This window comes from Notolepis coatsorum, assembly GCF_963971535.1.
Source record: "Notolepis coatsorum genome assembly, chromosome: 4".
Lineage (NCBI taxonomy): Eukaryota > Metazoa > Chordata > Actinopteri > Aulopiformes > Paralepididae > Notolepis > Notolepis coatsorum.
This window is the reverse complement of record NC_140168.1, coordinates 96,453,784-96,477,935: the sequence shown is the minus strand read 5'-3', so window position 1 is coordinate 96,477,935 and position 24,152 is coordinate 96,453,784. Positions and strand designations below refer to the sequence as shown.

General features: G+C 45.7%; 1 protein-coding gene across 2 annotated transcripts in view; it reads left to right on the top strand.

Annotated features, from left to right (window-relative positions):
• Nucleotides 1–699: 699 nt before the first annotated feature.
• Nucleotides 700–24,152, top strand: part of nkain1 (sodium/potassium transporting ATPase interacting 1) — a gene marked incomplete at its 3' end in the record, with an annotated part of 30,974 nt that continues 7,521 nt past the window's right edge. For both annotated transcript variants that reach the window (XM_084313478.1, XM_084313479.1), the window contains exons 1-6: nucleotides 700–870; nucleotides 1,093–1,508; nucleotides 3,220–3,357; nucleotides 6,137–6,217; nucleotides 8,023–8,223; nucleotides 10,254–10,314. In XM_084313478.1, the coding sequence (XP_084169604.1) occupies nucleotides 1,455–1,508; nucleotides 3,220–3,357; nucleotides 6,137–6,217; nucleotides 8,023–8,223; nucleotides 10,254–10,314 (535 nt within the window). In that variant the 5' untranslated portion in view covers nucleotides 700–870; nucleotides 1,093–1,454. The remainder of the gene's footprint in view (nucleotides 871–1,092; nucleotides 1,509–3,219; nucleotides 3,358–6,136; nucleotides 6,218–8,022; nucleotides 8,224–10,253; nucleotides 10,315–24,152) is intronic.

Sequence of the window (24,152 nt, the reverse complement as noted above, 5' to 3'; positions counted from 1 at the left end):
GCGCTGTGTTCCTCCTGAACGTCTCGCGCTGTGTTCCTCCTGAACGTCTCGCGCTGTGTTCCTCCTGAACGTCTCGCGCTGTGTTCCTCCTGAACGTCTCGCGCTGTGTTCCTCCTGAACGTCTCGCGCTGTGTTCCTCCTGAACGTCTCGTGCTGTGTTCCTCCTGAACGTCTCGCGCTGTGTTCCTCCTGAACGTCTCGCGCTGTGTTCCTCCTGAACGTCTCGCGCTGTGTTCCTCCTGAACGTCTCGCGCTGTGTTCCTCCTGAACGTCTCGCGCTGTGTTCCTCCTGAACGTCTCGCGCTGTGTTCCTCCTGAACGTCTCGTGCTGTGTTCCTCCTGAACGTCTTGCGCTGTGTTCCTCCAGAACGTCTCGCGCTGTGTTCCTCCCGAACATCTCGCGCTGTGTTCCTACTCCCGAACGTCTCGCGCTGTCTGTGTTCCTCCTGAACGTCTCGCGCTGTGTCCTGTGTTCCTACTCCCGAACGTCTCGCGCTGTGTTCCTCCTGAACGTCACGCGCTGCATGTGCTCCTCTCTCGGCCGCGCGCGCACACACGGGGCTGCAGAACCAGCCAGGCAGCAGCTCCTCCTGGAGGGGGTCGCGGTGACTGAAAGCCACCCCACCACCACCCCCTCTCCTCCCCTAGCCCCTCCCGCCTGCGCCCGCCCGCCCCGGCACCACGGATTGTTGACAAAGACGAAGGAGGAGTATATAGAGCGAGGGGCCCAAATCCACCGCCGGTCCGAATCGCGGTCCCGTTATTATCACGGTTGCATCCTTTTCTCTCGCTGGAGATCTTCGACGGGAGGATCGGGAAGAAGACGGTTAGGAAAAGAGGAGTCTTCCTTCACGACGCGCCTTGAGAACCGTGAGTCACACAATGAGCCGCTTTGTGTCCCGTTGTATCAGATTTCATTATTTAGCCTAGCCAGCCATACCTCCATCACCTCACCCCCTCGTGTGACCCTGATCCCGTTATTATCATATGATGCTCATTTCTACCGTTAACCGGGAGCAGGTTATGACCGGCTTTCCGTCTCTCTTTGTGCCTTTGTGTGTGTGTGTGTGTGTCACGGCGCGCCGCCGGAAGGTGTGGCCGCGGAGGTGACTCTGTAATCGGCGGTGGTCGGACCGCGCAGACCGCGGCGTGAAGAAGAACCGGACAACAACAACCCCCCTGTCCTGGAGGAAGCCACACACCACCACGACCAACCCGGCCTCCAGCAAAATATCTACCGACAAAACCGACCGGTCAGGAGGGAGGATGGGTCACTCCTCCTCGGATTGACTGAACCGCGGCGGCGTCAGATCAGGGGGCTGCTGCCGGGAAGAGAGGGGTCTATAGCCGGGGAATGGTGTGAGCTGAGACAGCCAGGCATTCTGGATCTGACCGGGGACCCCAGCTTCCCCCGGAGCCTCCGCGGCCCCAAGCCGCGTCCAGAGCCCTCCAAGATGGGGAAGTGCGACGGGAGATGCACGCTGGTGGTGATATGTTCACTGCAGTTGGTGAGTTGATTCTCTCTCTCTCTGTGTGTCTGTCTGTGTGACCCACGACGGCTTGCCATAAAGATATAATTAGACCCAGATTGCACAGACAAACACATTGTAATCAGGCTCCTTTTTTGTCCCATCCATCTGTGCAGTCACACTGGAAGCCTTTGAGCGGCCCAGCTGTTGTGGTGGCAGCCAGACCACATTATATAGCCGTTAAACAAGGGTGTGTGTGTCTTTCAAAATGAGAGAGCAGAGAGCGAGGGAAGTTGGAACGCTGTGGTGTGTGTGTGTGAGAGAGATATGTGTGCCAGTCATTACCTGTTTTTGTGTGTGTGTGTGTGAGAGAGAGATATGTGTGCCAGTCATTACCTGTTTTTGTGTGTGTGTGTGTGTGTGAGAGAGAGAGATATGTGTGCCAGTCATTACCTGTTTGTGTGTGTGTGTGTGTGTGTGAGAGAGAGATATGTGTGCCAGTCATTACCTGTTTTTGTGTGTGTGTGTGAGAGAGAGATATGTGTGCCAGTCATTACCTGTTTTTGTGTGTGTGTGTGTGTGAGAGAGAGATATGTGTGCCAGTCATTACCTGTTTTTGTGTGTGTGTGAGAGAGAGATAGAGAGAGATATGTGTGCCAGTCATTAACTGTTTTTGTGTGTGTGTGTGTGAGAGAGATATGTGTGCCAGTCATTACCTGTTTTTGTGTGTGTGTGAGAGAGAGATATGTGTGCCAGTCATTAACTGTTTTTGTGAGTGTGTGTGTGAGAGAGAGATAGAGAGAGATATGTGTGCCAGTCATTACCTGTTTTTGTGTGTGTGTGTGTGAGAGAGAGATATGTGTGCCAGTCATTACCTGTTTTTGTGTGTGTGTGAGAGAGAGATAGAGAGAGATATGTGTGCCAGTCATGACCTGTTTTTGTGAGTGTGTGTGTCTCTACGTGTGTTGGCGAGAGAATCAGACCGGCCTGTCTATATTGGTGTGTGTGGGAAAGAGAAAGGGAGGAGAGAGAGAGAGAGAGAGAGGGGTAGGTCTTCCAGTTCTGGGATGACCACGTGAAAAGGAAGAGTTTTTGACGATGCCGTCAGAGGGGAACAAGGAGACCCTCTTCTTCTCCTCCTCTCTTCCTCTCTCTCCCTCCATCCCCATCTCTCTCCCTCCATCCTCCTCTCACTGTCTCTCCCTCCATCTGTCCTGGGGATAAATTTAGATCTTTCTCGTTGTGTCTCTAAATAGTCTTTCCTCTCTTGTCTGGTCTTTTCAAAATGTAATATGTGTGTAACATGAGACTGTGTATCTGTGTGTGTGTGTGTGTGTGTGTGTGTGTCGATACCAGGGCTATAGGACCCCAGCTTGAAGGCGAGGCTAGCCTATTGTTAGCTGGGGACTAATGTGCTGTTTTGTGGTAGAGAGAAGGGATTCGGCCCATAGATTCTCATTAGTTTGGGGGGAGCTTTTTGGTAGAAGGGGGGGGGGGGGGGGGGGAGGTGCTCCTCTTTTACAGTCACTGGGCTGGCTGGCGCTCCAGGCTGTTACCATGGAAACAACTGCGGCAGACCTGTGTATGCGTGTCCCTGTGGCTGTGGCTGTGGCTGTGTTGGCGTGTTTATGACTGTGGCCATGTTTGCTTGTGTGTACATGAGAATGTGGTGTTTGTTTGTGTGTGTGTGTGTGTACGCTATATCCCTAATGCGTGTGTGTGCGTGTGTGACCCCCCTCCTATCCTCCAGGTGGCAGCTCTCCAGAGGCAGGTGTTTGATTTCCTGGGCTACCAGTGGGCTCCTATCTTGGCCAACTTCCTCCACATCATGGCGGTCATCCTGGGCATGTTTGGCACGGTGCAGTTTCGCTCCAGATACCTCATATTTGTGAGTGTTGTGGCCGGGGGGGATGAACTGGGGGGATGAACACAGATCAAGCAGCACCAATGTGCCAATGTTTGGTGTCACTGTGGATTCGAAGGAATTCAGAGGTTACATTATTGAAATGTGCCTTTAATCAACTTGTTTTAGAAGTATTCTCTGCACACTGCACACACACGCATTCATACACACACACACTAACCCTTTCACTACCACACTACCAAAGGGTTAACCCTTTCACAACCACACCACAGAAGTTAACCGTCTGTACTGTGTGGTAGTGAAAGGTTAACCTTCTGTAGTGTGGTAGTGAAAGGTTAACCTTCTGTAGTGTGGTAGTGAAAGGTTAACCTTCTGTAGTGTGGTAGTGAAAGGTTAACCTTCTGTAGTGTGGTAGTGAAAGGTTAACCGTCTGTAGTGTGGTAGTGAAAGGGTTAAGCCAGGACATAAACACTAACGGTGCAGTCAGCTCATTGGGAGTCAGCTCATTGGGAGTCATTCAGTTACGTTTGTGACCGTGCAGCAACCATCGTACACATACAGTATTAACACAGAGGATGTTTCAAATGTGGGTTAACAGATACAATAGCATTAACGTAAAACTATATCTAATCTATATGGGTACAAAAAGCAACGTTGTCTCCAAATAGAGCGGCTACTAATAATAGCAGATATAGAGCGATACCTTGCTAACTGTTTAGCCTTTCTCTTGGAGATGTGGGCCGTCTGAAGGCCCCTAACCACCAGCTTGTGAACACACACACACACAGACACACACACTGACACACACACACACGTTTACTTGGGCCACTTTTGGGGACATTGCCTTGACTTAGGCCCAATCCCAATTGCCTTCCCTTGGCCCTACCCCTAGTTTTGGAGTGGCACTTCAGAACAGATCTACAAGGGGAAGGGGTTAAAATCCTTACCTAAGAAATGGGACATGACCCTCGTTTACGCCATCAGTAGTAAAATAATTAAAGGACCTACATAGTTCTGTAGTGATGCATATATCTTGTACGTATGAATAACATTTTACAATCAAATACTTTCCTCAATGAAGACGAGGAACGACTCAGTAACACCGAGCAATAGGGGGGGAAAGCGTATTTGTTTTTTTTGCAGGGCTAGAAACTTAACCTATGGTATAGTTTAACATATGATAATGATAAGCACAGGCCTACGTATTTATCGAATGTATCAAATACAGCGATTTATTTACAGCATATTTTGAGATAAAAAAAACACCTCCTTGTGGAGTTCTCTCTCCTGATTGGATTAAGTTGGAACAGGATACCAGAAAATAGATTTTCCGTTTACTGCACAGTGGAGGGACTGGGAGACCCATGTTACTGACCAGACACTCTATATCAGTGATGGCTGTTTACTGCAGAGTGGAGGGACTGGGAGACCCATGTTACTGACCAGACACTCTCTATCAGTGATGACTGTTTACTGCAGAGTGGAGGGACTGGGAGACCCATGTTACTGACCAGACACTCTCTATCAGTGATGGCTGTTTACTGCAGAGTGGAGGGACTGGGAGACCCATGTTACTGACCAGACACTCTATATCAGTGATGGCTGTTTACTGCACAGTGGAGGGACTGGGAGACCCATGTTACTGACCAGACACTCTATATCAGTGATGACTGTTTACTGCAGAGTGGAGGGACTGGGAGACCCATGTTACTGACCAGACACTATATCAGTGATGGCTGTTTACTGCACAGTGGAGGGACTGGGAGACCCATGTTACTGACCAGACACTCTATATCAGTGATGGCTGTTTACTGCAGAGTGGAGGGACTGGGAGACCCATGTTACTGACCAGACACTCTCTATCAGTGACGGCTGTTTACTGCAGAGCAGAGGGACTGGGAGACCCATGTTACTGACCAAACACTCTCTATCAGTGATGGCTGTTTACTGCAGAGTGGAGGGACTGGGAGACCCATGTTACTGACCAAACACTCTCTATCAGTGATGGCTGTTTACTGCAGAGTGGAGGGACTGGGAGACCCATGTTACTGACCAGACACTATATCAGTGATGACTGTTTACTGCACAGTGGAGGGACTGGGAGACCCATGTTACTGACCAGACACTATATCAGTGATGACTGTTTACTGCACAGTGGAGGGACTGGGAGACCCATGTTACTGACCAGACACTCTATATCAGTGATGGCTGTTTACTGCACAGTGGAGGGACTGGGAGACCCATGTTACTGACCAGACACTCTATATCAGTGATGGCTGTTTACTGCAGAGTGGAGGGACTGGGAGACCTGTGTTACTGACCAAACACTCTATATCAGTGATGGCTGTTTACTGCAGAGTGGAGGGACTGGGAGACCCATGTTACTGACCAGACACTATATCAGTGATGACTGTTTACTGCAGAGTGGAGGGACTGGGAGACCCATGTTACTGACCAGACACTATATATCAGTGATGGCTGTTTACTGCAGAGCAGAGGGACTGGGAGACCCATGTTACTGACCAAACACTCTATATCAGTGATGCCTGTCGGATTGTGTCGGAATGTAGAGCTAGTTAACTCTTGTTTTAACACTAAGTATCAAAGTATATACAAAGTATAAAAAACCTGCTTTTTTTCAAATTGGGGACAGGGCTTTTGTCCCTAATTAGACAAGTCGTCACCAATCAACTGGTCTTTACTCTGAAATGTGTCCTTGATTTTAGTCACACACACACACACACACACACACACACACACACACACACACACACTGATCCCTGCTTGTGTCTCTGCTGATCAGTATGCAGTGTGGCTGGTGCTCTGGGTCGGCTGGAACTCTTTCATCATCTGTTTCTACCTGGAGGTGGGAAGCCTGTCTCAGGTAAGACACTAACACTGCCTGAGTGTGTGTGTAGTGGACATGCGTCTGCTGTGTGTGCATTGCAGTGGAATTAAATGTAATTAAATGTGTAATTCACTTGTGTGTGTGTGTCTGTTTGCCTGTCTGTAACCACGATACATGGCGCATCTTTATCCAATCTGTCTCAAACTTGGCAGATAGGTTGACAGCCAGCCAAGGACCTCCTGCTCCATCTCATTTCTGTCAAATCGGTTAAAGATCGACGGCACGAATCGAGGTCAACGTTTTCTACGTTGATAAATATAGTATTAAGGCTGAAGACTGACAAGATTTTCTGTGAGACATGAGGTCTACTGGGACTAAACAATATTCTAATGAGTGAGCATATTAGAACATGGTCTCGTTGGGAAAAGGTCTACACACAATGCAGCACAAACGGAGCACAACACAACTGTGATGCGTGTAATAGAAGCCGGTCACACAGTGAAGTGCCCATCGTCGCACGACCTCATCCTTCCCACACACTGCAACGTGTTGCTAGATGAGAGCTGTGGGTGGTACTGGTAGGTCTTCTGAAAGTTCTTGTGACTAAATGTCCTTGTAATAAATTATATATATATATATATATTAGAGGTGGGCATAGATTAATGTTTTTAATCTAGATTAATCTATCTGCAATCCTGGATTTAATCTAGATTAATCTAGATTAAAATGGTTAAAAAAAAAGAAAAAACCTGCCGAAGGCATTCAAAATATGTGTGTTCTACCCAAATAATGACCAGAAGTAAGTCCTTACTTTTTCTTTCCTCCTTATGTTTCTCAGGCCAGGTGGCCCATTACACCATGAGCCCATCTCCTGTTTCCAAAATGCATTACAGACTGTTTGAAAAAGCTGTTTTGCTATGATAATTGGTAATGAAATATCAAAATAATGTTCAATAAGATGTACTTGTGTTTAATAAGTTGTTTTATTCAGAAGTTAACACAAATAAATAATATTACCAGTACAGTACAGTATCTAGCACTCTCAGGAGCAAAACAGAAAGAATCATTTCAAACTTGAACTATGTGACATGGCTTGAATCAACTGCTCCAGTGGAGTTGCTCAGTGGCCAAAGGTGTCAACTGTGGTTGTACTGGGCAGCTCCCAGGTGTGAATGGAACTGTGTGAATGTGAAGCAGGGCGTTCCTGAAAAAGAGCATCTGTGCTCAGCGAACCTACCCTGGGTAAATAAAGGTAAAAAAAAAAAATGTAAAAAAAAAAATCTTCTTTTTTTTTAGATTAATGCGTTAATTATATTATCGCGCGATACTAGTATAGCGTTAACGCAGCACGTTAACGCCGTTAACGGCCCAGCTCTAATATATATATATATAATTTTTTAGGCATTCAAATATTGATTTAGCTTGTCATTTACCATGAAGCCTGGAAGCATTCAGGTTAAGTCCTAAATAATGCTTACATCATGCGTGTTTGTACGTGTCTATTTGTACATGTCGAAAACACCATGTGGGGCGACAGTGGCTCGGGAGGTAGAGCAGTCGTCTGGTTATCCGGAAGCCGGTTCCCGGTTCGATTCCCGCTCCTCCCGGGCAGCGTATCGTTGAGCAAGACACTTAACCCCTAATTGCTCCCGATGAGCAGGTTGGCACCATCAGTGTGTGAGTGAATGGGTGAAATGTGAGGAACAAAAATGTAAAGCGCTTTGGATAAAAGCTGCTATATAAATGCACTATTTACCATGTTATGTAGGACGTGAGGAACTACCTGAACATTAGCTATACCCATACTCTGTGTGTGTGCGTGTGTGCGTGTGCATATTCAGGACAGGGACTTCCTGATGACGTTCAACACCTCCCTGCATCGGTCCTGGTGGATGGAGCATGGTCCTGGTTGCCTGGTAACGCCGGTGCTGGATTCCCGCATCGCCCCCGACGACCACCACCATGTCATCACAGTCTCCGGCTGTCTCCTTGACTACCAGTACATCGAGGTTCTGAGTTCAGCCCTGCAGGTCCTGCTGGCTGTGAGTACACACACACACACACACACACATTTAGAATATTTTATTTATGTCCACATAAAAACAAGGTTTAAAGGACACAAATATTAACAGTGCACTTGTACATTGTGGGATTATTCGGATACACACACACACACACACACGCATACACACACACGCATACACACACACACACACACACACACGCACACATGCATACACACACACACACATGAGGTGTGAATGGAACTGTGTGAAGCAGGGCGTAGCTGAAAAAGAGCATCCGTGCTCAGAGAACCTACCCTGGGTAAATAAAGGTTAAATAAAAATAAAAATAAATATATACATACACACATATACACATACACACACATACACACATATACACACATATACATACACCTACACACACACATACATATACATACACCTACACACACACACACACACACACACACACACGCACACACACACACACAAAATATTCCAAATCAGGAGTTGATGAATGAGTTTGACCTTTGACCACCAAACACCACCTTTGAACCTGTATAGTTTCAAGGTGAACGTTAGGAAATGTTTCCTAGAAAGTGTCCCAGAGTGACGCAGGAAGCTTCCTGTTTTAGTGTGTCTGTACATTTTGTACGTATTTTATTAATAATGTTGTATTTTGGGACACACACATACATAGCTGAGACGCACATGCATATACACACCTGAGATATACACTCACACAGGTGGCAGAGACGCACATGGATACGAGACGCACACAGAAGGTAGGATTACAGTCACGTACCTGAGAGATGCACACACACACACGTATGAGACATACACACATACTTACGTGAGACACGTACCCACATACACATATCTGAGACACACATTCATACATGTTCTCACGCACACCTACATATATTTGAGACGCATCCTCTCACATGCACTATGGAGAAAGATGGCATCCCGATAGAAGATGCAGCACATACCTGCTCGCAGGTAGATCGGTCTACATGTAACGTATGTGCATCAGGGATATATATGCACAATGTATAGTAATGTTTTTTTTTGTAAGTGCTTTTTTAATTTCCATGTCAGTTGTTAATGTGTTTGTATGAGTCTTTTGTTTTTGATCCACTTTTTCTCCCATTTTCTATATTTTCTCCCATCCCAATTTCGTATCATCCAATTCAACCCTCCCCTGTCACGGACGCTGTTTCTTGCCTCCCACAAGCCGGCTGCAATGTGGACTAAGTCATACATAGCACAAGTCCCCTCCGGTACTTGAGGTAACAGCAGTCGCATCTTTTCACCTGCGCAGCTCGAAAACTCAGTGGCGAGGAGTAACGCGTGGGAGGCTCACGCTGCCCCCGACACTTCCTGATTCTACTGCGCAGGCGCACCAACCGACCTGTAGGAGTCGCTGTCCACAACGCCCGATCCCCACCCATCAGTTTCCCACCCCCTAATACGGCCAATGTGTATTAGTACGGACGACCAGCTAAACTGAAAGCAAATGTGGAGCGCTGGGCTCGAACTGACGAGCCCAGCGTCTCCAGCATTTCGTGGCGAGTGCCTTGCCCACTACGCCACGTAGCCGCCCTTGTATGAGTCTTTTGTATGTTTTGTATGATGTTACGAAAAAGAAAAAGACAAATCTTGGATGTTGCATATTATGCTGTGGAAAGATGTCTTGTGAATATTGGAAATATTTGTGCAAAAATATCAATAAAAGAAAAAAAAAGAAAAAAAAATTGTATTTTACTTTTTAATACATAAAATTGCAATATACTGTAGGCTGATGATAATATGTTTATGTAAATACTATGTGCTGCTGAGACCAAGGGCCACAATGGAAATAAGTCTGTGACTTTTTTTGTGCTATCCTTGATCATTTTTAGAATGCGTGACTTGTTGTAACACGTAATGTATTTTAATAACTGTCAAATAAACTAAACTAAAGATTAAGCCACTCGACCCTTTGCCGTGTGGCAGTGAAAGGGTTAACCTTCCGTATTGTCGCAGTGAAAGGGTTAACATGTTTTCTCTTGTCTATCTTTCAGCTCTTTGGCTTCGTCTACGCCTGTTACGTGAGCAAGGTCTTCCAGGACGACGAGGACAGCTGTGAGTGTCTTTGTCTCGTCTATAGACGGTTGTTTCTGTCTCCTCGAGTGTTAGGGCACGGTTAGGGCTCACGTCTCCTCGAGTGTTAGGGCACGGTTAGGGCTCACGTCTCCTCGGGTGTTAGGGCACGGTTAGGGCTCACGTCTCCTCGAGTGTTAGGGCACGATTAGGGCTCACGTCTCCTTGAGTGTTAGGGCACGGTTAGGGCTCACGTCTCCTCGGGTGTTAGGGCACGATTAGGGCTCACGTCTCCTGGAGTGTTAGGGCACGATTAGGGCTCACGTCTCCTCGGGTGTTGGGGCACGATTAGGGCTCACGTCTCCGAGTGTTAGGGCACGGTTAGGGCTCACGTCTCCTCGAGTGTTGGGGCACGGTTAGGGCTCACGTCTCCTCGAGTGTTAGGGCACGATTAGGGCTCACGTCTCTCCTCGGGTGTTAGGGCACGGTTAGGGCTCACGTCTCCTCGAGTGTTAGGGCACGATTAGGGCTCACGTCTCCTGAAGTGTTAGGGCACGATTAGGGCTCAACGTCTCCTCGGGTGTTAGGGCACGGTTAGGGCTCACGTCTCCTCGAGTGTTAGGGCACGATTAGGGCTCACGTCTCCTCGAGTGTTAGGGCACGGTTAGGGCTCACGTCTCCTCGGGTGTTAGGGCACGGTTAGGGCTCACGTCTCCTCGGGTGTTAGGGCACGGTTAGGGCTCACGTCTCCTCGGGTGTTAGGGCACGGTTAGGGCTCACGTCTCTCCTCGGGTGTTAGGGCACGGTTAGGGCTCACGTCTCTCCTCGGGTGTTAGGGCACGGTTAGGGCTCACGTCTCCTCGGGCACGATTAGGGCTCACGTCTCCTCGGGCACGATTAGGGCTCACGTCTCCTCGAGTGTTAGGGCACGGTTAGGGCTCACGTCTCTCTGTGAGAAGGGTCTCTGGTGCGAGTGCTCTCTGGCCTCCCCTGGTCCCGGTTGATCTGTCTGCGGAGAAGGAGCCCATCTGCTCGCTTTGAGTGAACCGTCTGAGGGAGTAAAGAGAAGTCTGTTTCTTGTCACTGTGTTCTGTCTGTTTGTTTGTCTGTCTGCCTGTCTGTTTGTTTGTTTGTCTGTCTGCCTGTCTATCTGTCTGTTTGTCTGTCTGTCCTTAGTGCCTTCTGGCAGGGGCGTGCACACAAACAATTTGGGGGGCAGGGCCCAAGCAGGGGGGGGGGGGGGGGGGGGGGGGTGGTGTCCTGCGGGCTACATTCTAAATTGATGAGACCAATTTATTCGTGGATAGTGGATAGTAGTATACTAACAACAACCTTCTAGAAATATACTAAAATATGTACTAACTCAACACTGCAGCACTCAAGTTTGAACACTTTGATGAACATTGTTACTCAGTCTGACCAGAAAGTGACAAAGAGCTTTGGTCAGACTTACAATAAATACATAATTGACATGACGAACATAAGATGACAAATTAATAACAGATATGACAATAAAGGTAAACAAAGATGAGAAAATGAAAACAAAAATGGGTTTAGGGGTTTTGTCATATCTGACACAATACTGGAGTCAAGATTAACAAGAAAAGAACAAGATGTGATTTACTTGGACATGTCATATCTAAGGCCATGGTTACACTGGGGAATACAGCAACGTTTTTGTTGCTGAATGATTACGTTTGCTGTCCAAGTTAAAAAGAAACGCCGTTTTGGCAGGAAAACGCGTTGTCCTACTGGCAACGCTGAAAAGGTGTTTTCGTTTTGGATACTCGCCAAAACTTGCCGACAATGGTGCCATGTAATCTGCGTGAGCCGGATACGGAGCCGTTCTGCCCAACGCCCATGCGCAGTAGAGACCCGCACGGTTATTTCCAGTGTTTACAGCAGAGCTGTACCAAGTAGCTGCGGCTACCAATGTGTTGTCAAGTTATTGTTACCACGCAAGAGTTGACTGCATGAGCAGCTCAGAGCTCCTCTTTCAACATAACAAGCATTAAACAAAATGGCCCAGTCATCTATTCACTTTTGTTTAATACATGAGGCGTTGTCTAATGTTATCTAGCTACTGATAGCTCCTGATATCAACGTCTGATATCATCAGTTTGGTGCTGGCTGGCTAGCGTAGCTCGTGAGCTAACGTTAGTTACCTAGCTAACGTTACTTTCAGACCTTGTTAGCTGCGGCTACCAACGTGTTCTCAAGTTATTATTATAAGGAGACCAGTCTAAGCTACAACAGTCTGCATTCCCTTTTGTTAAATAACGTTTACATCCATTCATTCTGCTAGCATTAACATTACCACGCTGCTAGCCACAATGCTATACTGTTATACTGGCATATTCCAATCACGTTAGCACGTAAGCTAACAGAATCTGCGATATTTTTGTGAGACTAAACTATCCGCTCTTGGTGGTAAATTGTGTTGATGTTGGTTTTGTTTCATCAACAAATGAGAGGCAGAACACACAGTGAATGTATCCGTTTTGTTTATTGCACTTTTATAGCTGAAAAATAAATGCTACGTTGGCTAAATGGCTCACGCGAGGCATTTAAAGATGGTGGATTGTTGATTTTTAGCAGGAAGTGTATTGGCACATTCAACTTTTCTGATTGGTTGAAAATGGCCTTCATGTTTGAACTACATCGCCACCTACTGCCACCTACTGCTTTGGCATTGTACTACATGTATATACTAGTGATGTGACGATTCATCGATTTGCATCGGTGCGCCGGCATAAACGTTCACGATGCGAGTGCACCGGTGGAATAAGTCCGCATCGGCTACAATTCAGGCTGAACTCGCGATGCATCTTGTTGTAGCGTCTTTGCATCGGTCAAAACCGATGCATTCATATAATTTCCTCTCATCCACTTCTGTCAGCAGTGCACTGTGACTGCTGTTGTGGCTGAGTAGTCGTTAACACAGCAGGAGACGATATTTCCAATTTCAACAAGCAATTTATTTAAGGAAAGAAAGTTTAACAGCAGAGCTATGGATCTAGCAGACGGTCACCACAGCTGAACAAAAACACTCTAACTTCCCAAACCCCCGTGCCCCCCAGATAATACCTTCCCAGCCCTGCCCCAACATGACAGATATGATGACGTGACATATTATATCAGATATGACATGACGTACATTAAGATGACACATAGATTTAACATCGAAGAGAGATAAAGCTGGAGTCTGGAGTCAAGATTAGTGAAAGAGAAAATGAGTGTGTGTGTATGTGAGTGAGTGAGATGTGTGTGTGTATGAGTGTGAAAGAGTATATGTGTGTGTGTGAATGTGAAAATGAGTGTGTGTGTGTGTGTGTGTGAATGTGAAAATGAGTGTGTGTGTGTGTGTGAATGTGAAAGAGTATATGTGTGTGTGTGAAAGAGAGAACAAGATGTGATGTACAAGATTAAAAGAACAAGATGTGATGTACTCGAAATGTCTATCTGTCCCTATCTGTCCCATACTTAAAGTTGTTTTAAGAACATCAGCCGGACTGTCGCCCTAGTGTCTTTCAGCACTTCTAGTTGACCTATATTAAACTAGTCCACCCTATATACACATTTTCCACAACACTGCACACAGCAGATACTATTGCTTCGCTACTACAGAAGGCGAGAGCCGCGTCACAGTTATCCACAACAAACAGTGGAAGTCGAGGAGGAGACATGAATAGAATTTATCAACTGGCTAACGCTAGTAGCCTCTGGCTAACGCCAGTTAGCCGTTCAGCTAACGCTAAACTACAGTGTCTAACTAACTAACTAACGTGACTCTGCAACACCAGTTCCATTAGTTAGGGGGGGGGATATATTGAAGACGCTTGACAAGAGGTTCAAAGATAACTTCACATTTATTGGCAATTCGTTTCCTTATATCGCTTCCTCCAGGTTACAACTGTGTTGACAAAATGCAATCCTGCTCAGCTACGGAGCATCAGAATGCTCAAACGCGCTCTCTCTCTCTCTCTCTCTCTCTCTGTTCAATGATTTAAAGTGGCCAAACGTTACAATATAAATACTAATTGGATAGTTGATGATAAACATTTAATTTCATTATCTGAAATATTATAAAATCATTAAGTCTGCTATAAGCCATTATCTTTGTGTGTGATTATTATTGTCTCACAGTAGTGTGTATACATTGTGTGTGTGTGTGTTTTTTTAGCTAAAGTGGATAGAAAACACAGTACTATGCAAAAGTCTTCTTAGGCACCCAAGAGTTTTTATATAAATTGTCTTACAGTAGATTATTTTATTTTTAATAATAATATAAGCTGCATATAAAGAATACAACCAAATCCTCTGTCGTACCATAAAATTGTATCATTATTTTGCATCGTATTGCCCCAAAGCGCATTATGGTGAATCAAATCGTATCGAATCGTATCGTATCTCAACAGGGGGTGTATCGCATCGCCCGGTGCTTCAAATGCATCGTTAATGTATCGTATCGTTGGCACCGTATCGAGATGCGCATCGCATCGGCCTCAGTGATGGAGATGCACATCACTAGTATATACATCACTGTGCTCAGGAGGCAAAAACGATGTCTAACTTGCCTGCCATTACCTAGCGTTCTGAAAAGCGAAACTGAAACTGAAACGAAAACCGGGTGGCTAGGTGGCGCAGTGGGCAAGGCGCTCGCCACCAACGCAGGAGACGCTGGGTTCGAGCCCAGCTCTCGGCGTTGCTACCAGCTTGGCTGGTCGTTCATACTAATAAAATTGGCGGTATTAGGGGGCGGGAAGCTGGTGGGTGGGAATCGGACGTTGTGGACAGTGACTCCTACAGGTCGGTTGGTGCGCCTGCGCAGTAGAATCAGGAAGCAACGAGGGCGGCGTGTTCCTCCCACGCAGACCCTCGCCGCTGAGAGATGTGCAGGTGAAAAGATGCGACGGCTGCCTCCTCGAGTACCAGAGGGGACATGTGATGCAAGGCTTCGTCCACATTGCAGCCGGCTTGTGGGAGGCATAGTCTAACAGCGTTCGAGACAGGGGAGGGTAGAATTGGACAATACGAAATTGGGGAAGGGAGAAAAAATAGATCAAACAAAAGAACACTGTTAAGACTGCCACCCTAGTGTCTGAGCTGTATACTAGTTAACTATATGAACTAGTCAAGGCTGTACGGAGAATATGTATTTAAACAGAGCTATGGACATGATAATATTTTCCAAGACAGTCGCTTCGGAAAAAAGCGTCAGCTAAATGACTTTGGTGGAGGGCCGTCTGGCTTCCTCCCTCCAATACACGTTTCCTATTGTCTACCCCCCCCCCCCCCCCCCCCCCCCCACCCCATGTCTTCCCCCTCCTAGCTCACTATCCCCTCTCCTTTCGCACCTGGGCACCCCTTTCTCTGTCACCCCCCCCCGCCGGGTCTCTCAAGCCAATTCCAATAACGTTAGCCTGAGACTCGCACATATCTAGCTGTTAGGGGGGGTTTCGATTAGTATTCGAATAGTTCCCAGTGACTCTCAAATAGTAATTACCGTAATTCCTCTAATAGTAACCGGTATTCAATTAAAAACCGGGTCTCTATTAATGACCGGGTGCGCTGTTGAGCTAAGCAATTATAAGCCGGCCTCCTAATACAAGCCGGGTTTCATGTATATTAGAGGAATTACGGTATTTCCCTCAACGGATTTACCATAGGTAATATATTTTGTTATTGTTGTTATATGCTGGCCTGGCTGTGCAGTAAATACCATATAATGGTATGGTGTTAATGTTTACCAAGAGAGTAAGCCTACCTCAGAATTGTATAAAACGAAGTTATTATTATTATTATACCAGTATTGTGATTGCACTATTTTACTTTATTTAACTTTTTTTGACCACCTGTAATTGCACTGTTTACTACCGTATTTCATACAGTACTTGGTTTCAATAAATGAACCCAGTACATATTACTGGGTTCAAACTGACACAAAATGTTGATTTATTCATTATGATCTGTTTGAAAATTAGAAATATAGGCCTCTCTCTTATACATGCCTCCTCCTAATACAAGCCTGGTATCCGCTACAGTTGAAACAAATACAAGCCGGGGTTACTATTAGAGGAATTACGGTATGTGAGTTTTGCCCATCCCTACTTCCTATCCAGCAATGCAGTGGTGGGCATACGCGGTCAAACGACGTTTAGGCTACGTCACTGAGGCAGAAGTGCGCGCATCCTATTATTATGCAAAGTCTAGGTGATGTGTGTGTGTGTGTGTGTGTGTGGAGTGTTGGGCGTGTTGGGCGTGTGTTATGTGACAAAAGACCGCCCGTCTCGTCCCCAGCTCCGACTCATGAAAGAGGAGAGAGACATGCACGTGGCGTTTGGCCTTGGCCCATATTACGACTGCACCACTGTTCCTATCACCCTTCCCATGCTACCTAACATCCTTCCTATGCTTCCTAACATTCTTCCTATGCTTCCTATTACCTTTCCTATGCTTCCTAACATCCTTCCTATGCTTCCTATTACCTTTCCTATGATTCCTAACATCCTTCCTATGCTTCCTATTACCTTTCCTATGATTCCTAACATCCTTCCTATGTTCCCTATATGCTTCCTAACATCCTTCCTATGCTTCCTAAGATTCTTCCTATGCTTCCTATGACTGTCTAGCGTTCTTTGTCTGTTCCCTCAGGGCCCTTTCTCACTCACTGCTCTGTGTCGAATCAGACCCGGCTCGCATCAGAAAAGGGTGTGTCTGTCTGAGTGAGAACGCTGTCCCCCGTCCCCGCCCCCCGCTGATTCGTCCCCGGGGGCGCTGAACCTGGACCGCTGAAATAGGTGGTCTCAGGTGCGCACTAGTGGGGGCGGTTAGGCCTGGCAATTTTGTTTGCCATTGCTATGTCTATACATTGTTCGAATGCATTTATTTCTATTAGACCAGTGGTGCCCAACCAGTCGGCCGTGGTCGACCAGTAGATCAATGACATGCAATATAATTGCCACAAGCGATGGGACAATGTTAGCTTCTGAACAGGCTAGCTAACTAGCGTTAGCCATTGCTGTATACTATACTTTCTTGTTCGAATGCATTTATTTCTATTAGACCAGTGGTGCCCAACCAGTCGGCCGTGGTCGACCAGTAGATCAATGACATTCAATATAATGCATATAATCGATGCAGCAATGTTACTAGTAAAGGCTAAGCTAACTAGCGTTTAGCCGTTAGCTTAGCGCTATCGTTAAAACGCTCAAAAGCGGACTCTACAACACCATCCATTCGTGATAAAATGGGGTGGGTTATATTGACAAGGCTTGACAACAGAGGTTCAAATATAACTTCATATTTATTGGCAATTTGTTCATTTTATATCAGCATCCAGAGTCCGCAGTCTGTTAAGACATTCCTGTTTACATTTTCGAACGTGACATCATCGCCTACGGCAAGCGTAAACGCTCAAAAGGCAAACCGTAAACAGAACCCGAAGCGAACCAAGACTGCAGTGTGTACACAAACTAGAGGGGGGGGGGGGGGGTTCGCACTCTGACCCGGAATGAGGGCGGTACGGACAGAATGAGTGAGTGAGAAAGGGCCCTCAGTCTGTCTGTCTCTCTGTCTCTCTGTTCCCTCAGTCTGTCTGTCTCTCTGTTCCCTCAGTCTGTCTGTCTCTCTGTTCCCTCAGTCTGTCTGTCTCTCTGTTCCCTCAGTCTGTCTGTCTCTCTGTTCCCTCAGTCTGTCTGTCTGTCTGTCTCTCTGTTCCCTCAGTCTGTCTGTCTGTCTGTCTGTCTCTCTGTTCCCTCAGGGCCTTTTCTCACTCACTGCTCTGTGTCGAATCAGACCCGGCTCGCATCAGAAAAGGGTGTGTCTGTCTGAGTGAGAACGCTGTCCCCCGTCCCCGCCCCCCGCTGATTCGTCCCCGGGGGCGCTGAACCTGGATCGCTGAAATAGGTGGTCTCAGGTGCGCACTAGTGGGGGCGGTTAGGCCTGGCAATTTTGTTTGCCATTGCTATGTCTATACATTGTTCGAATGCATTTATTTCTATTAGACCAGTGGTGCCCAACCAGTCGGCCGTGGTCGACCAGTAGATCAATGACATGCAATATAATGCATATAATCGATGCAGCAATGTTACTAGTAAAGGCTAAGCTAACTAGCGTTTAGCCGTTAGCTTAGCGCTATCGTTAAAACGCTCAAAAGCGGACTCTACAACACCATCCATTCTTTATAAAATGGGGTGGGTTATATTGACAAGGCTTGACAACAGAGGTTCAAATATAACTTCATATTTATTAGTTATTTGTTTCTTTATATCAGCATCCATTCTCCAGTCTCCGTGTTAACACTTCCTGTGTTTACATTTCGAGCGTGACATCATCGACTACGGCAAGCTTACAAGCTCAAAGCGCAAACCGTAAACAAAACCCAGAGCGCACCAAGACTGAAGTGTGTACACAAACTAGAGGAGGGAGAGGGGGAGTTCGACACGGAACTCGGAACTCGGACGGCACGGAGCTGATTCGACCCCGATGTTGAGTGAGAAAGCCCCCTCAGTCTGTCTGTCTCTCTGTTCCCTCTGTCTCTCTGTCTCTCTTTCTCTCTGTTCCCTCAGTCTGTCTCTCGGTTCCCTCAGTCTGTCTGTCTCTCTGTTCCCTCAGTCTGTCTGTCTCTCTGTTCCCTCAGTCTGTCTGTCTCTCTGTCTCTCTGTTCCTTCTGTCTCTGTCTCTCTTTCTCTCTGTTCCCTCAGTCTGTCTCTCTTTCTCTCTGTTCCCTCAGTCTGTCTCTCTGTCTCTCTGTTCCCTCAGTCTTTCTCTCTGTTCCCTCAGTCTGTCTCTCTGTCTCTCTGTTCCCTCAGTCTTTCTCTCTGTTCCCTCAGTCTGTCTCTCGGTCTCTCTGTTCCTCAGTCTTTCTCTCTGTTTTCTCTGTCTCTGTCTCTCTGTTCCTTCAGTCTGTCTCTCTGTTCAGTCTGTCTCTCTGTTCCTTCAGTCTGTCTCTCTGTTCAGTCTGTCTCTCTGTTCCTTCAGTCTGTCTCTCTGTTCAGTCTGTCTCTCTGTTCCCTCAGTCTGTCTCTCTCTGTCTCTCTGTTCCCTCAGTCTGTCTCTCTGTCTCTCTGTTCCCTCAGTCTCTCTCTTTCTCTCTGTTCCCTCAGTCTGTCTCTCTGTCTCTCTGTCTCTCTATTCCCTCAGTCTGTCTCTCTTTCTCTCTGTTCCCTCAGTCTGTCTCTCTGTTCCCTCAGTCTGTCTCTGTTCCCTCAGTCTTTCTCTCTGTTCCCTCAGTCTGTCTCTCTTTCTCTCTGTTCCCTCAGTCAGTCTGTCTCTCTGTCTCTCTGTTCTGTCTCTCTGTTCCCTCAGTCTGTCTCTCTGTTCCCTCAGTCTGTCTCTCTGTCTCTGTCTCTCTGTTCCTTCAGTCTGTCTCTCTGTTCTGTCAGTCTGTCTCTCTGTTCTGTCTCTCTGTTCTGTCTCTCTGTTCTGTCTCTCTGTTCTGTCTCTCTGTTCTGTCTCTCTGTTCCGTCTGTCTCTCTGTCTCTCTGTTCTGTCTCTCTGTTCTGTCTCTCTGTCTCTCTGTTCTGTCTCTCTGTCTCTCTGTCTCTCTGTTCTGTCTCTCTGTTCTGTCAGTCTGTCTCTCTGTTCTGTCTCTCTGTTCTGTCTCTCTGTTCTGTCTCTCTGTTCTGTCTCTCTGTTCCGTCTCTCTGTTCCGTCTGTCTCTCTGTCTCTCTGTTCTGTCTCTCTGTTCTGTCTCTCTGTTCTGTCTCTCTGTCTCTCTGTCTCTCTGTTCTGTCTCTCTGTTCTGTCTCTCTGTTCTGTCTCTCTGTTCTGTCTGTCTCTCTGTCTCTCTGTTCTGTCTCTCTGTTCTGTCTCTCTGTCTCTCTGTTCTGTCTCTCTGTTCTGTCTCTCTGTCTCTCTGTTCTGTCTCTCTGTTCTGTCTCTCTGTTCTGTCTCTCTGTCTCTCTGTTCTGTCTCTCTGTTCTGTCTCTCTGTCTCTCTGTTCTGTCTCTCTGTCTCTCTGTTCTGTCTCTCTGTCTCTCTGTTCTGTCTCTCTGTTCTGTCTGTCTCTCTGTCTCTCTGTTCTGTCTCTCTGTTCTGTCTCTCTGTCTCTCTGTTCTGTCTCTCTGTTCTGTCTCTCTGTCTCTCTGTTCTGTCTCTCTGTTCTGTCTCTCTGTCTCTCTGTTCTGTCTCTCTGTCTCTGCCTTAGTTTCTTTCTGTACTGAATATTCTATGTCGGTCTGTCTGTCTGTTAGTCTGTCTGCCTCACTACCTTTCTCTATTGCATCTTCCAAAATGTTTTGCTCTTTCTCTGTGAGGAAAAATAACATCTTTTTGTTGCAATATGACATCACAATATGACATCACAAGCATACCTTTCCCGACAAGGAACGGAATGTAGTGTCATAAAAGAGTGTGATGTCATAACGGTATTAAATGTCATAATGCAGTTATGTGCCACAGAGGGCAATGCTGTCATAGTGTTGTTATCCAATATCATAATAGATTATTATGTCATGCCGAACAGTGATGTCATAAGGCGTACACACTACACATTAAGAGTTACATTCTTATGATAAAATAATAATGGAAAATGTAAAAGTTTAATTTAAGTTTACTTGCGTTTTATTTTTCCCATGAATGCACGCTGAAATCAAGCTGATGTTTTTACTTATTTTATATTTCTTAGAGCATTTCTGAACAATCTTAGTGCTTCTAAATGAAGTGATTCTTCTTCTGTAGTGCTTCTAAATGAAGTGATTCTTCTTCTTCTGTAGTGCTTCTAAATGAAGTGATTCTTCTTCTTCTGTAGTGCTTCTAAATGAAGTGATTCTTCTTCTGTAGTGCTTCTAAATGAAGTGATTCTTCTTCTGTAGTGCTTCTAAATGAAGTGATTCTTCTTCTGTAGTGCTTCTAAATTAAGTGATTCTTTCCTCAGACGCTTTGGAACATGAAATGTTTCGAAGCATCAATGCAGTCATTTTGAATCTATTGTTTTTGTACTCGATTTGGTCGATTAATAATGATACTCCTACTAACTTTCTTACTGTCTATACTACTATCTACTATGTCCATACTACTATATACTATGTCTACACTACTATCTACTATGTCTACACTACTACCTACTATGTATATACTACTATCTACTATGTCTATACTACTATCTACTATACCTATACTACTACCTACTATGTATATACTACTATCTACTATGTCTATACTACTATCTACTATACCTATACTACTATCTACTATGTATATACTACTATCTACTACAGTGGTGGCTGCTGACCAAATTTTTTGGTGAAGCACAAATTATTATATTATATTATATATTAAATTATATTTTTAAAACATCCCCCACTGTGTGTGTCGGTGGTCAGTGGACACAGATGAAAACATATTAACATTAGGTGACGGCGCACCTGACCAGACACAGATGCAAAAAATGACATATTCGGTGACGGCGCACCTGACCAGACACAGATGCAAAAAATGACATTCGGTGACGGCACACCTGACCAGACAGATGAAAACATATTAGGTGACGCGTGACGGCACACCTAACCAGACACAGATCAAAACATATTAGGTGACAGCGCACCTGACCAGATCAAAACATATTAGGTGACAGCGCACCTGACCAGATCAAAACATATTAGGTGACAGCGCACCTGATCAGATCAAAACACATTAGGTGACAGCGCACCTGACCAGATCAAAAACATATTAGGTGAAGGTGACAAGGAAGCCACAGACTCATACCCCCCCCCGACACTCAACTAACCGCCTCGGACAGTCCTTCATACCAGCGGCCATCAGGCTCCACAACAATGGGCAGGGACTGCTGCCAGACATCGACCTAGAGCTAATAGGAACCCAAGTAGGACAATAACACTACCTTATGCATACTGCACCTTATGTGGATACTGTGAATAATGAATAATGTATATTTCAGTTAGTTAGATAGTAAATTATAACACTACCTTATGCATACTGCACCTTATGTGACACTGTGAATACTGTGAATATATATTTCAGTTAGTTAGATAGTAAATTATATTGACCTATTTGTTTACACTGCTTGTGTTGTTTTCACTACCTGTACCCCCCCCCCCCCTTCCCCCATGCTGCTATGATGCCTGAATTTCCCCAAGGGGATCAATAAAGGAATATCTTATCTTATCTTAAAAGGAAAGATGAAATTACCTACCTGGGTTCCATCCTAGAGGCAAATCTTTCCTGTGACAAAATGGGATCCAATGTTATAACTAAGTCAACCAACGAACTAGATTCCTGTACCGGATCTCCTCTCTGGTAAACAAGAATACCTTGAAGACTCTAACAGGAGCACTCATTCAAGGGTACTACGACTATGCTTGCACCTCATGGTACCAAAGCACCTCAAAGGCACTAAAAACAAGATTACAAACATCACAAAACAAACTGGTCAGACTACTGCTTGACCTTACTCCTAAAACCCACCTCACCCCTGCCCACTTTGACAACCTAGGATGGCTTAGAGTAGACTACAGAGTACAGCAACTTGCAATGGGCCTGGTCTACAAGATACACTACACCACTAAGATACCCATGTGCATGTCGAAATACTTCCCAAAGGTCAGTGAATACCATGACCACAACACCAGAGGGAGTTCCACAAATCATGTTCAACCCAGATAAAATCATTTCTTTTTTTTTAATAAAAGAAAAATCGTCATAACTTAGAAATTAGATTGCATAGGTCTATGAATCGATATTGCGATTTTGTTTCGATTAATTGCCCAGCCCTACTGTGCAATTGCCCAGCTTGGTGATCATCATTGTGATGTAATATAAGCTAAGCTAAAAGGTAGCTAACAAATTGGCTAGCTACTGTTAGCATACAAGCTTTTACAAACACTGTACTTACTTTTTCATCCACAACTTTTTTTCTGATCCAGATGCATAAGTCCTCTCCATGTTGCTGATTTATACTTCAGTCCTTTGTGCAAAGTTTCATTTAGCCTACAGTGCTACTGCCACAGTAATGTTACTGACTGGGCTCTCCACGCCCTCTCAAAATAGGAAATAGGAAATGGTGTTCTCTGATTGGTGTAAAAAAAGTGTCAGAACTGTCAATCATTCAAGCCCCATTAAAATGTATGAGTGAGGTTTAGTCTCACTACCCGCCTTTTGTAAACTCAAATACCCTATTTTGATTGGATAATTATATTCTTAAGCCCAACCTGTGCACCTATTTTAGCACTGAGTGATTGACATCTGGCCATTACTGCAGTTATGGGATCAAGCCAGATCAGAGAGCTCAGAGCTGTCACTTGGCATTGTTTTTTTCACAGAGGAAAACATTTCTAATAAAAAAAAAAATTATAATAAAAATAATATATATATATATATATTAATAATTAAAAAAATATTTCTTCTTTCTGTATATTACTCTTTCTGTATATTACTAGTGAAGCACTGACTCACTAGTAGTCATGCAATAACGTCCACTGATCTACTATACCTATACTACTACCTACTATGTATATACTACTATCTACTATGTCTACACTACTATCTACTATACCTACTACTACCTACTATTCTATGTCTATACTACTATGCACTCTGAGTGTAGCACTCAAGTTCGATATTGTTTGACGAACAATACCCTTAGCTGCCAGCTAGAGGTGTACCCCTCCCTCCTGCTGACTTGGTGTACCCCTCCCTCCTGCTGACTTGGTGTACCCCTCCCTCCTGCTGACTTGGTGTACCCCTCCCTCCTGCTGACTTGGTGTACCCCTCCCTCCTGCTGACTTGGTGTACCCCTCCCTCCTGCTGACTTGGTGTACCCCTCCCTCCTGCTGACTTGGTGTACCCCTCCCTCCTGCTGACTGGGTGTACCCCTCCCTCCTGATGACTTGGTGTACCCCTCCCTCCTGCTGACTTGG